This window comes from Parasteatoda tepidariorum, chromosome 6 (genome assembly GCF_982258835.1).
Source record: "Parasteatoda tepidariorum strain Cologne lab strain chromosome 6, Ptep-v5.0, whole genome shotgun sequence".
Classification (NCBI taxonomy): Eukaryota; Metazoa; Arthropoda; class Arachnida; order Araneae; family Theridiidae; genus Parasteatoda; species Parasteatoda tepidariorum.
This window is the reverse complement of record NC_141760.1, coordinates 109,484,459-109,498,280: the sequence shown is the minus strand read 5'-3', so window position 1 is coordinate 109,498,280 and position 13,822 is coordinate 109,484,459. Positions and strand designations below refer to the sequence as shown.

General features: G+C 29.1%; 1 protein-coding gene across 3 annotated transcripts; it reads right to left on the bottom strand.

Moving 5' to 3' along the window:
• Positions 1-281: 281 nt before the first annotated feature.
• Positions 282-13,556, bottom strand: LOC107449363 (putative peptidyl-tRNA hydrolase 2). Of its 3 annotated transcripts, none has more exons than XM_043043242.3 (6): positions 13,146-13,556; positions 12,064-12,191; positions 11,710-11,799; positions 9,231-9,424; positions 2,121-2,235; positions 282-858 (listed from the first exon to the last, which is right to left on the bottom strand). In XM_043043242.3, the coding sequence occupies exons 2-6, from the start codon at positions 12,187-12,189 to the stop codon at positions 772-774; spliced, it is 612 nt and encodes a 203-aa protein (XP_042899176.1). In that variant the 5' UTR covers positions 12,190-12,191; positions 13,146-13,556; the 3' UTR covers positions 282-771. The 3 variants fall into 3 exon arrangements, with proteins under 3 accessions (XP_042899176.1, XP_015920354.1, XP_071034340.1); XM_016064868.4 differs by having other exon boundaries at positions 13,335-13,554; XM_071178239.2 differs by having other exon boundaries at positions 13,526-13,545.
• Positions 13,557-13,822: the final 266 nt, after the last annotated feature.

Below are 13,822 nucleotides of genomic sequence, written 5' to 3'. Positions count from 1 at the left end.
TCAATCATTAGATCAAAAGTGTCCACTTTTTTAGTTGGTGAACAGTGCATTAAAAACAATATGATGTATTTGTGTATAACTAATCTGCAGTCATATCACTGTATTTTTCTAGATTTGGAGCAATTAAAACGTTTTTAATTAATCATATTGAATAACTTCTGTAGTTTTTTTATTTCAAAATTTTTCTATTTTCCATGAGATTCATCACATTGAATTTCCACTGCTGTGATGTTGGAGTGTGAAATTAACCATTGCTATAACAATGAAGAGGAACCACTGGATGTATAATAAAATATGTTTTAATTTTAGTTGGTTCAGAGAAAAAATAAGGAAAATATGCATTTTTTATAATGATTGTTATCACTTTTAATGTAAAAACACAAAGCTAGAAGTTCATACTTAATTTTTATAAGATTTATCATTCATTTCATAATCCAAGCATAAGTTTGAGGAAATAATCTAAATACAGTTTCTATAATTAAATTGAAATAATTGAAAAGATAAATATTTCTTTAGGAAGTAACAATTCATTAAGATAGACAGATTTGACTATAAATAAATATTTGCATCAATGCTTTTTTTATAATCAACATTTGTATAAAATCATTACAATATTTTAATATCAAGAATTTTTAATACATTTAAGTGAAACCAGCAAGTAAACACTTTCCAAAATATTCTATAAAGCAATAGAAATGAATATCTAATTGAGCATATGAAGGAATGCTTACAGGCTTTTTTTTTTAAATGCGCATAACTAAAATAACTTAATTAAAGAAGTTTTAGAGATCCAGTCACCTCGTCCACTATGTCCAATCTACCCATTAAACACAAAACTGTTGTGCTTCCCGATGGAATCTGAAAAAAAAAAAAATAATCAGAGTAAAGATATGAAATTTCCTAAATTAAATACAGGGTATCCACGCACCTGGTAAGTCCTGTAAAATCTTGGATTTCGTTATTGAACTAAATTTGTCATGAAATATAATGATTTTAACTATTTTATCATGCAAAATCATGGATTTAGGTCTCCAAAAAATCTAATTTTTAAAATGGAATTCAGCACCCCCTCCCCCAATTTCAGTGTTTCGAATATCTGAATTTGTAACAAAATCCCCACTCACAGTCATATTTTATTAAAATATAAAATGTTTTTATCATGTCCCTTAAAAATTATGGTGTTCTTTCAAAAAATGAAAGAAAGAACATCATTTCTAGAGTGAATTATCTTTAAAACTTCTGTGAGTTCAGAATTTTTTTTCTTTGTTTATTATTTTATCAATTTCAAATTCTAGCTGAAGCAAGCCAGTCATTGGCAAATTTTTTTAATTCTAAAATGAGAACAGAAAAATCAGGAGTATTTCTTTCCTTTGAATAAGAAAAGTATCTTTAGAGCATAATTCTGCAGAAAAATTATTTGCTTTAGTATTTTTTCAGCTATTTTACTGCTTCAACACTTTCCTTACTCTGTTTTTTTAAATTTAAAATCTATAAATATGAAGATGCAGCATATAACAGTTTTGGTTATACCTATCATTTCAATTAATGTTATTATAATGCTTTCTTAAATTTACTGTTGCGTTTTTGTCGGAGAAAATAGTAACTCCGTTAAGTCATGAAAAATTCTCAGAATTAAGTCAGGGAAAGTCATAGATTTGAAAATCTAAAATGTAGCAGATACCCTGTAAATACATTTTGATCCAATGATCAGTATTTTAGCTTGCCATTAGTGATCTGATATGTAAGAGTTGGCGAGCAAGTTTTATCTTATCTTTTTGTTTTATTTAAGTTTTATCTCATAAAAGGTCTAATTATTATCGTTGTTTCTAATGCCACTTGCCCATACCATCAAGCCAGCTGGTGAAACCGATGGAATTTAAGGCAAAGGGTGCATTTCTTGTTTCATCTATGGCCAAGAGTACGACTTAAGCCACATGCAGATCACAGCCTGTTTTAAAAGGCGGACCCATTCATACATCGACTAATTCATACAGCAATTTTGACCTAAACCAGAGAACGATCAATCTCCAATTTAATTTTCAAAATTTTTTCCAGGTGTTTAGGAAGCTTGTTATTGTTTACATTTGGTCAACCATTCACATGCATTACAAGAAACTTACTTGCGTCCGCCCCGCATCTTGCACTAAATAAGTAGGTAATCCAAGTTGAAGTGCTTTTCTTTCTAGTTCCACAAGATGCTGCGTAGAATTTCCTCTCAACACTATTTTAGTCTCTCTGAAACAGTTTTTTTTTCTAGATTAATTTTGTGTTTTTTTAAAACAAAACATACATATTTTACAGAGGTCTTACTCCAGGTTAGGAAATACTTTGTTTTTCCATCACTAAGTTATAATTTTTTTCTTTAATATTAATATAACATTGAAATAGTTTTTTAGGAAATAAGAATAGAAAAAATTGTTATTTAAATATAACTATAAATATATAAGTAAAGGTGAACACCAACGTGTAGATGTTTAGAGCAGAGGCAACAGCAAGAAGGATAGGAAAAAAGAATTTCCCATGCAAGAACAAACTTATTTTTTCAAATAATATTAACTCTTTACTTACACATTTTGGACAGACATATTAGATAAGTTTGGAGGAAATTTTCTAGATAATATTATGAAATTAAAACAAAAATTACATTGTTATAATTATACATTAAGAATTTTTTGACAAAAATTAGTGATTATTTATTATTCTACTGTTATTTAGTTGGTTTTTTAGTTTATTGTTAAGTTGGCATCATATAAAATGGGGTAAATATTAAATATCAAACGGAAACATTGATTTGAAAATACAAGATTATTTGTGCAAAATTTTTTTTGAGATGTGATTGATGTACTTTGAATTTTGTTTTGTTACTTGGATCCTGATAATCAGGACTATTATTGTTTTTGGGAATAACTCAGGAGACAATGTGAGCACATTTATTTGAATATCAACATGTTTTCCAGAGGGTGTGAATGAAAAGTTGACTTGATTCGGTCAGTAGATGAATTATGATGTCACAAGAAAGATTTTTTAAAATTATTTTTTAATATTAAAACCTGTGTTGTTGTGAAAAAAATTTTTACAAATAAATCAAGAGGTTTTCGTTTTGAGAAATTTTGATTGTGTTATTAAAGTTCTATTTGAAGAGCAATTTGTCAGTAGGTAGACAAGTGGATGCAAAAGAGGCTCTTTCAAGACCAGAGTTGGATAAATTTAGATTTAGGAATCAATCGACAAACTGCGAGAGGATTGGAAGAAGAAATGTGTTTCTCGAGATTACGCATGCACATTATACTTTATTTACAGTGTAAACCGACTGTTCGTGCATCAGACACTGTGGATGTGGTGTAACTGCAGCTTGACTATAGAATAGAAAACTGTACTTAAATGAACTCAAAGTACAGTACAGAACCCGTTATCCGGGAATCAGAAAACCGGAAAACCAAAAAACCGGAACGAAATTCGATAAATTTTCCCGCCATTTAAAAAAAATTATTTTTTTCCCCTTATACAATTTTAGAATTTTTCTTTCTTTTTTGAAAGATGTTTACCTTACCATCATTTTGGAAATAATCATTAGTGTATTACTTCATCGGTTTTTCCTCTTTTTAAGATTATTTCCAACTATTTTTGCTTTTTTTAGTTGGAAAACCGGAAAAATCAGTTATCCGGAATAGCGATGGTCCCGATTGTTCCGGATAATCGGTTCCCTACTGTATTATTTTTTGTTGTATTTTTTAGGTTTGTACCATGTTATGAAGATAAAACATCCAGAATATGCTGTAAAAAATAACTTTGCACAAAAGGTGATAGAAAAATGGAATTTTCTACTTATCTTTCCTACACAAGAACAAACTTATTTTTTAAAACAATATTAATTTTTTATTTTGATATTCTGCTTTTTGTTGTGTTTGGAGGGAGAAGACGTCTTCCAATGTTGTTATTAGATTTAAGCAAAATATTACAAGATTGTTATAATTAAATATCAAGTTTTTGTAACAATTGAGTGATTATTTATTATCTTACTGTTAATTGGATGGTTTTTGAGTATATGTAAGTTTGTTGGCCGGTTTTGAACTATAAATTTTTTATTTTTAGTTTTAGTAGTCAGATTAATTCTTTATTAATGACATTTAGATCATGTGAACAGCATTAGGACTTTTCCAACGTAAAGTAGCAAATGAAGAAAAAGGAATATTTTAATTATCAAAATGAATAAAACTCTTAAATATTATATAAAAGAAAATTCTGAAAAATAATTATGTGAATGTAAACATGGCAAGAAATAAAAGATGTTACTCCAAATATATAGGGCACTCCAAATATTTCTAATAACAAGTTGTTGCGAAAAAAAATTTTACAAATAAATCAAGAGGTTTCAGTTTTGCGAAACCATTACCAAAAACTACTGATACATTCACTTAACTGAGTAACTCTGCAATACACACCTGCAAATGAGAGCTTGTGCAATACACATCAACAACAGTGGATCTCCACTATACACACCAGCAACTGGGGACCTCTACTATTATACACCCGTGCAACTGAGCACTTTCATAACGCATTTTTAAGATAAAGGAACAAACTCAATGCGATCAATCACAATGTTATTCTAATTGACTAAAGAGACCTGATTTTTATTTTTAAATTCGTTATATAGGGAAGAGACATTAATTTTGTTCTTTTTCTGATCTGAGTCAGTGCTAATTCTGAAACTAACATAGCATATTTCCAATAACAGGTGGACAAATAGATAATAGTCCAAGAGATGATTCCTCTCCTGCTTCAGCAAATTTAATTTTTAAAAGCAATGAAAACCAATGTTTAATGAATGAATCAGCAGATGTTATATGTACCAGTGGATATGTATTTTTGAAATTTCTGAGAATTACTTGATAAATTCTGAAGTAAATTCAGATTAATATATAATTAAAATTTGAACTTTAAGTAAGTACAATTCAGAGTCTAATTTAGAAATTTAAACAGTAGTCAATATTTAACTAATATTTATGCTTTAAGAATTTTGAACTATAAAGAATGGAATTTATAATAAGCAAATTTGGACATAAGATTTAAATTAATTGAGGATGACTGATTATTTCATTTATTTAAAAAAATATCTTTGTTAACTGTTGCTTCCACGATTAAATTACTATGTTCAAGCTCTGCGATTTCTATTTCGCTTTCAATTGTTATCTAAATCTAAGTTGGACAATGAGGCTCAAAACTAATGAAATTTTCTTAGCAGAATTAGTTATAAAAATATATGTTAAACTTTGTCTGACAAGTTACAAATTTAGAACCTTTTTATTTAATTGCAAATTAATTCAAGATTGAATTAATTTGCTCATTCATTGATTAGCTTATTCACAACTTAGCACAGTTACTGATTCTCCAATTCACTGATCCTTTCCCAGATTTATAGCCGAATTGGAAATTAATTCGTTTGTTCAAACACTAACTCACTAATACATTTCCTATATTCCATTTGTTTGTTTATTAATTAATCACTTAGTATTTATAAAACGAAAATGGCAGTTGTTAAATAAATTTCATCTGAAAGATATTAAATTGTGTTACACGAGAGACCCTAAATTTTTATTCTTCTGCAGGGAGCATTTAAGAAACTTTGGAAATAAACATTAAAATTTGAGTCAATACAAAATTAACCAAATAAACCATAGAAAACTATGTATGTACATGCCCCGTGGCAGAATAGCAGCGGCACGGCGACATTGTCACAGAACGTTACAGAGTTCTTGCAGAAAGATTTTTCTTTGGAAAAGTGAAAAATTTCAGTTTTCTTTTCTGCAAAAATTTATACATATTCGAATCATGCATTTAGATTATTACTTTTTGACATGCTCAATTTGCGCAGATAGTATCGTAAATCGATGTAATTTTTCTATTGTATTTTCGACAGTTATTGATATTGATTTTCACTTGGATTTTAAATATCCTGATACATTTCAAACAATATGGAAAATTCGAATCGTGCATTTGAGTACTTTTTAAGGCTATAATTCTATAGAATTTTTGACTGTTATTGCTATTTATTTCTCCATAGTTTTTAAATCCGATATTTTTTGTTACCACAACCTAATCTCAAAACGAAACACGCACTTGAGGAGTCCGATTCGCGTGATTTCGTCGTCGATCTTTTTTTCCAGCTATTACAACCACGAATTTCATGATTTTTAATTACTTTTCTTTTATTGTGATGATTACTTACAAAATTTAATAACTTGGAAAAGCGCACAAATAATTTGTGCGCTTTTCACCCAATAAAATGCGAGAATATCATTCATAATATTAAAATAAAAAATTATTACTTATTCAGTTTAAAAAAGTTATATAATCTTTTCTGTAAACACAGCGTATTTGTTACTTTCAATTAATAACATACATGTTTGTTATAAGTATCTTGCAGAAAGATATTTGTGCTAGAGAGATTAGTCGCAGATAGCTCGAAAAAATTCTGCTACAGGGTGTATATGAAGATTTCATGGGCCACAAACACAAACTGAGTGCTGATGGACCACACCTAGTTGTGAGCATATGTTATGCAGGCCTTTTCTGCAAGATTTGGTATAACGGAGTTACTTTTTTTTATTAGTTTCTTTTTTTAAAATAAAAGTATTGAATTTTGTATAACAATCTATCCTCATTTACATACACAGTTATAGGGTAAACCAACCAGTGGAGGAACACAACCCAGTGAAGGAACATTTCATATATATTTATTAAAAATAAGAACTTGAAAGTTTTTCTTTAGATTGATTGGTAACAATAGCTTACTGCAAAACAATAGGAAGTCATCTAGCAATGTTTTGGATTACCTGGTCACATAGACTTCTCTGAAAATTTTTTTAAATTTGTTATTATCTCTGCAACAACTTGTTCCTTTGAAAAAATTATAAGGTGAGTGTTTGTATTTATATGTTTGAAGTTGAATTAATTGCATGTAATAGTTTTATTTTTCTCACTGTGAAAAAGAGAATTCAAAATATAGTTATTGAAGTTACGTTTTATTTTTTTTAAGCATAGCATAATAAAGTTCTGTGGTAAGGGGGTGTTTATTCACTGGATCACCAAACGATGAAAAACCAGTGAAGGAACAAGTGTTCTGCTACTGGGTTTTTCTCTAAGTTAATGAAAATAAAAGATAAACTTTTATTTTCCTGTACCTTTAGTGATGTTCCGCATCAAAAGCATGTTAAAAATACAAAAAATAACCTCTAACCAGTGAGGGAACAGGCATGTTCCCTTACTGGGCACTGATTTCCCAGCGAATGAACAGTATGTGTTAATATGTTGAAACTTTAATTTTCAATTCATGATTACAAAAAAAAGTTAACATTTTCCAAGTATTTTTATTTTATAATTTCAAGAATAGGCTTGTTTTTAAATATTTGTATGGCTTATAAATTCACAAAGAGCATTAAAAAATAACCAAAATTAAGTGTTCCTTTACTGGGTGTTCCTTCACTGGTAAGAGCTGTTCCTTCACTTGGTCTTCTTACTACTTGTTATTTGAACCTCCAAAACTTTAAAACAATATTATGTAAGTTCTCTACAATTTTTTTACATAATTTGCAGTTAGTAACAAATATGTTGACACTGTCATTTAACTAAAATTACGAATTTTGAAATTATTATGATTTTTTAGAAGGCAAGCGAAGCTTAAGTGTTCCTTCACTGGTTAGTTTTTGACATAGGGTAACTATGTCAAAAATTTCAAAGAAAAAAAATTTACGCCATTTTTGCAAGCGTATTCTAAATTTATCTTTTTGAAAAATCCATACAATCACACTGCTTAGATCTAAAATTGCTCTGATATTTAAACGTAGAGTAAAATTTGAAGATAGTAAGAACATGCCCCACAGGATGTTAAATAACAATTTACTAGATTAAAATTGCTATTTTGTCGAGCTATTCCTGAAATATATTTCATAATTTTTTTGATTCACGAATATAGTTTTGAATACAGTTTTTTCTTTTTTTTTAAAAAAGAAAAAAAAAGTAGGTCAGGAAAGAAACAGTCATGAATAAAAGCTTTGAATTTATCCTCAAGTTCATAGTTAAATTTTGCTTTAGTACAGTCTTATTAATAGATATGTTATAAGATTATTAGGCAATTTTTCATAATAGATTTGTTTTTACTTATAAAAAATAGTATTTATTAAAAAGGTTACAACTTTACTGAAAGCAAAATAAACAATTTTGAATCTATGTATACAATAATTTAAATTAGTTACAGTAATTTAAACAAATAACAGAATTAAAACAATAAATGTTCAGAGCTAAAGCTTAATATTTTTTACATACTTTCATACTTATTATTTAAAAAAAAAGTCCATATGAGCAAATAGTAACTCAGATGACATTTTCTGCATTGATAATACAAGTTCCTTGCAATTAAATTTTACTGATAAATAAATTAATTTATATATAAATAATTATTGACAATTGTCGTCAATCGTAGTATTAAAATTTCGAATACAAATGATAAAGGAGTGAAAAGCAAAAACTCTTCATGGTTTTTGACAAGTAGAGTGGCCACTCTAAGCGTTTGCGAATTTTTAAGATACATTTTTAATTTGAAAAATCATTAAACTTTATCTGTCTCTGCTGCAGTTTAAACTTTTAAGTATGTTTCATGATAAACACGATCTATTTCAAACAACATACGTCAAGTAACTTAAAACATGTTTCATAATTGAAACTCCACTTTCTTGGCACTTTTTCCTTTCAAATAACCTCAATAATTTCCTCAAATAATTTCCTTTCAAATCCGTAACATCATAAAATAGAAGTAACAAATTTTAATTTTGTCTTGTTTTAGCTTATGCATTTTATTTTTTCACAGAGATGTGGCTTTAATTTTTTTTGGCAAAAATCAAAGTTGATTTTAAAAAACAAACAAATGAAGTGATTTATTTGATATTTTAAACAGTTAGATTTAGCACATCTTTTTTAATTTTTAAATTAATTTCTGAGTTTATATTGTGAGGTATAATAAATAATTCGTTAATAAATTATTATAGTTATTAAATAGTTGTAATAGTAACTAAATAACAATACTCTTAACTAACTAAATAATACAAACTTTGTCATAAATTTCAATGAAATTTACATACATTAAGAAAGTTTCTTCTTTTCTTAAAAGAAAAGACATACTCTAGGCGTAAAAACAACACAAAATGGGAAACAAGTAGAAATATTATAAAGCTCACCCATCTTCAGTCCATTGTAAAACCATTTCTCCATATTTGTTCTCATTTTGCAACAAAAGACGATGCAATCCAATGGCGGCATGAGCTACCTGTGATGCCAGTTTACCTGCTCCCATATTCAAACTCGTATTAACAACAAACGCCATTTTGTAAACATCGTCGTATGCAGAATCAGCAGATATGCCAGCTTCTGCCTATTGATGAAGCAATTGTTTTTGATTAATAACATTTCAAATATGTGAAGCACAAAATAAAAGCATGTATAAAAAAAACAATACATCAAACTAAAACTCAAATTTAAGATAAAACAAACTGAATATCAAAGCGACAAGCTTGTTTTTAACGAGCAAACTTGGATTTTAGCGAGTGATCTACATAACAGTTTTGTGATTCAAAACTTTTCTTCTGAACTCCACCACCCCAGCTCAACTAACCAAATCTTGGAAAAAATCCTTTTTCATGTTTTTTGGGTTGGCAATATCTTTTTGATGCAGATGACGTTTTTCGGGCTATAAGTTTTATCCAAGGAACAATAACACAGCTATGTGATAGGTAGATACTTTATTTATGTTGCACTAGAGCTGCACAGTGGGCTCTTGGCGATGGTCTGGAAAACATCCCTGAGGATGATTGGAAGACATGACATCGCAATTTTGATCCTCTGCAGAAGAGATGGCTTCCCTGCTTTGGTAGCCCGACGACCTGCGTGAAGTTGATCACTATACGGTAGAATAGCTTAACCAGGACCGACACCGCAAACCTTTGGTCCCTACCAGACTGATCAAAGTGGTTACCCACCCGCTTACTGACCGTAGCCAGTGATGCTTGACTTTGGGGATCTATTAGTAACTGTGTCTTTATGATCAGTCCACTGAGGGACTAACACAGTTAAAAGTCAAAAAGACAGTTTGAAGCAAGTTAACATCTTTTGTACTGAACAGTGTGGTGACAATCCAGGTGGTCTATAGCAGAATATAATAATTAAGAAATGTGTTGTGAATTTTTCTAAAGTAGGGTAACAATATTAAATTGGTTATAATTAAGTTTTAGAATAGTTATCAACTATAGTCAATTTAAATTACCAACAACACATACAGAAGAAATTTAAACATAAAGTTTGTATAGAAATAAGAATCATAAATAATAATTTAATATACATAATTTTAATGTTGATTAGTTTGTCTGCCATTGAACACTAATGTTACAAGAATTTGACCATGTGGCAGAATAACTTTAATATCTAGTTAAGCAAAAAAATACAAATATTAATCCAGATAATTTAATGTGCTTGCTATAAATGACATACATAAAAATTTAGAGCTGCATTACTAAAAGGATAGTTGTATGAAAGGAAGTACAAATTTTTAATTCTAATTGTGGCCCCATTTCAAACTTAAAAGAAAAATCCTCCTTTTTTTTACCCCCCTCTCCCTCTGCCTGCCCATGCGTTAAAACTTCCACCAAAGCCCTCCTCTACCTTCTCAATGGCTTATTTCTTCAAACAACACAATAATGATATTGTTTAACAACAAAAAAAGGAATTATATATATTAAGCCACATTCCCTGACTCATTTATCTGATAAAACCTGAGGCATTAGTTCATTTTATTGTTTGGTAAAGTTTTTCAAAATATTACTAAAATAACATACACACACATATATAGGCTGGTGATGGGATTCAGTCAGTACGCACGTACCATTTCTAAAGAACCACCTGCCGGATCTTAATATTTCCTGATGCCATCAATTTAGAACATGTTTTGGCAGGAGTTCAATTTGTAGTTTGCAGAAATAGATGCACTGTGGACTTTTACTATTTTGGAGCATTTAATATATTTCAACTACTATTCTAGTAATTATTTTTGATTTAATTAAAAGGACAACTAAGTTTAGTGGACCATTTTTCTAAAAATTTAAAACAGATTATGAATTGGTTGAAGAAACAAGAGAAAAAAAACCTTAGCAATCATAACCCGGAAAAAGAAAATAATCATTCCGGACAAAAGATAACCTGTTTATAAAAGTAAATTTTTATACGCATTTGAATGGAATTTCATATGTGCTCAACAGACATTAAAGCATTCTTTGTCCATGTCACGTGAAAACTACAGTGACTCTGATACCTGGTTTTTAAATGGTGATACACACAATGTTCAAAAGTAAAACTGATGTAACATATGAACTTCGTAATAGGCAATTAAATATCCCGTTTAATCCACGATTGTGGGAAATTCTTATTAAAGGCTTCACACATAGTTAGAGAGAAATGAGGAAGTGTTCCATCCTATAATAAAATCATGAAAAGAGCAACTGTGATATTAAAGAGGACTAACATTTAATGAGCAGAGAAAACACACTCTTTTGCTACAGTTACACAGAAGAATTTCTTCTCTATATTGAAAAATTAATTGTTAACAATGCAATAAATTCCCAGCATTTTTCAATTTAATTTTATATTAATAATAAAATTTCTTCTTACAGCGAGGGAGGTTTCAAGGTCAGCTTCAGAATTTTCAAAAAGCCACGCAGCAGCTAAATCAGGAGATCTGTTGTCAGTATAAAATAATGCCTAAAAATTTAACATAGATATAAGAACTACATACTTGTCACATAGAGTATAAGATATACTAGAATTTCAATAGAGGATTCTTATTTGTACTACATAAAAAAAAAATGTCAAACCCAGAATTAACAAGATTCCAGATCAAAATCAGAATATAAAAAAAAAAATTGTTAAGAAAATCAGGACAAATATGATCACTGTTATAGCAATAATAGAAACAAGTTTGGTTAATTTTTGGTGCTTAATTAAATTCAGGTTTTTAATTCTTACCTTTTCAGCTGCCACCGCACTAATACCCATTCCAGTTAAAACTTGTAAGTAATCTTCATTAGGTTTCCAAGGTGTGGGTGCAGCTTGACTTTCTTCGCCATCACCCTCTTCTCTTGGCTCTTGCATTTCTTCAGTCAAATAAGAATAAGTAAAAAATATAAATATCAGTTGCAAAACATACATAAAAACAAGATGGCTCCAGAAATACAAATACATTTGCAATATTTATGTATTCGAATATCTTCCTTTGAATACATAAATAAAGTATTATTTACTTATTTGAGTAAAAACATTATTCTAACAGCTGTTATTAGTGAGATTTTCTTTAATAAATGGTATGTTAAGTTACCCTATACTGAAATATGTATGAACTGCAATTAATATATAAGACAAAACAATTATTAATTTCGTCATTTCAAAAGTTTTACTTTCCTTAAAAAAAAAACATACATAAATAAAAAGAGCTGTGAAAATAATTTTGCAATTTGTTTATTTTAGCCCCTTTTTCAGAAGTTAATGAAACATTTCTATTCCATATTCAATAACTTGTAGTCTTACATTTGCATGCACAGTAAGTATACTCTCTATATTTTAAAGTTGAAGGGGAGATAAAAGATTTTCGAGATAACAAGTTCGTAACGTAATATGTTCTAAAAAGTAGAAAAATATATTCTAACATAGTACTTTAAAAAGTAGAGTCATAGAACATAAGAATATAACTACGAATAAATATGCATGTAATGATAGTTGAGTGGCTGAGTGGTAGAGCTTAGCACTCCCGTGTCACAGGTCCTGGGTTCGATCCTCAGCCCAGGCAAGGTTGACTCAGCCTTTCACCCCTTCAGCGGGTCCCAAGAAAGGTGTTCAAATTGGTCCCCTTCTGTGATTTTTTTAAGTGTCTCATAAGGCGATATCCGAAAGTCACAAGAATTATTATTGCATGCTTCACAAAACAAAAACATTTTGATAAATAACTATTTATAAAATGAATAACATGCAATCATCTATTACTTTAACAAGGGGATACGACATGAAAACTAAGAAATTTAGAGTCTGAAATGGACATTAAATATAAAATTCACCTCAGAAATAAAATTTATCTAGCAGATGTAGTAAGTATATAAATCTTAAAAGCAGTAACAGAAAGTGAAACAAAATTTATAAACAAGTAAAATTTAAACAAGAAACTCCTATTTTTTCTGACGATATCCAATGATAGTTGAGCCCCGCTTTTTCTGAAACTACATAAATTTTAATGAAAATTTAAAAACCTTTAAAGCAAGTAAGAGTCTTTTAGTGAATGAACAAGAAATGGGAAGATTGTGATGAAAATGAATTGATCATATATTTTTATTCTTGACAAATTGATTTATCATTATACTAAGTAAATTAACGAAACATGAAAAGTTAACGACAAAAAATTTGTTCCTAAATGTTTAAAGTAGTCAGAAATTCAACCAACATTTATTGATGGATTGATTGTTTAGAAATGTGTTGTTGCCATCAAAGGTATGCTATCAGAGAAAAAAAAAGATCCACCATTCCAAATTAAAGGAACCGTTCTCACTAGCTAATATAGGTGAACGCCAAGTGCTTGTTGGAAATGGCGGAGAAGTTTGAAAAGGAATGATGAAACGAAATCACGAAAAAATATATATATTTTCGTGAACACTGTCTTATACAATGTCCTCAAGATCAAGAATATACAATATACTTACCAATAAAAGTGATTTGTGGCTTACTTTTCGAAATAATTTTA

What these genes read in the sequence shown, in the direction of transcription:
- LOC107449363 (XM_043043242.3), bottom strand. Translation starts at nt 12,189, where the DNA reads ATGCAAGAGCCAAGAGAAGAGGGTGATGGCGAAGAAAGTCAAGCTGCA. An exon ending in GTGCGGTGGCAGCTGAAAAG is followed by an intron (nt 11,800 to 12,063) that starts GTAAGAATTAAA and finishes TTAAATTTTTAG; the next exon opens with GCATTATTTTATACTGACAA. An exon ending in AAGATGCGGGGCGGACGCAA is followed by an intron (nt 859 to 2,120) that starts GTAAGTTTCTTG and finishes TTTTTTTTTCAG; the next exon opens with ATTCCATCGGGAAGCACAAC.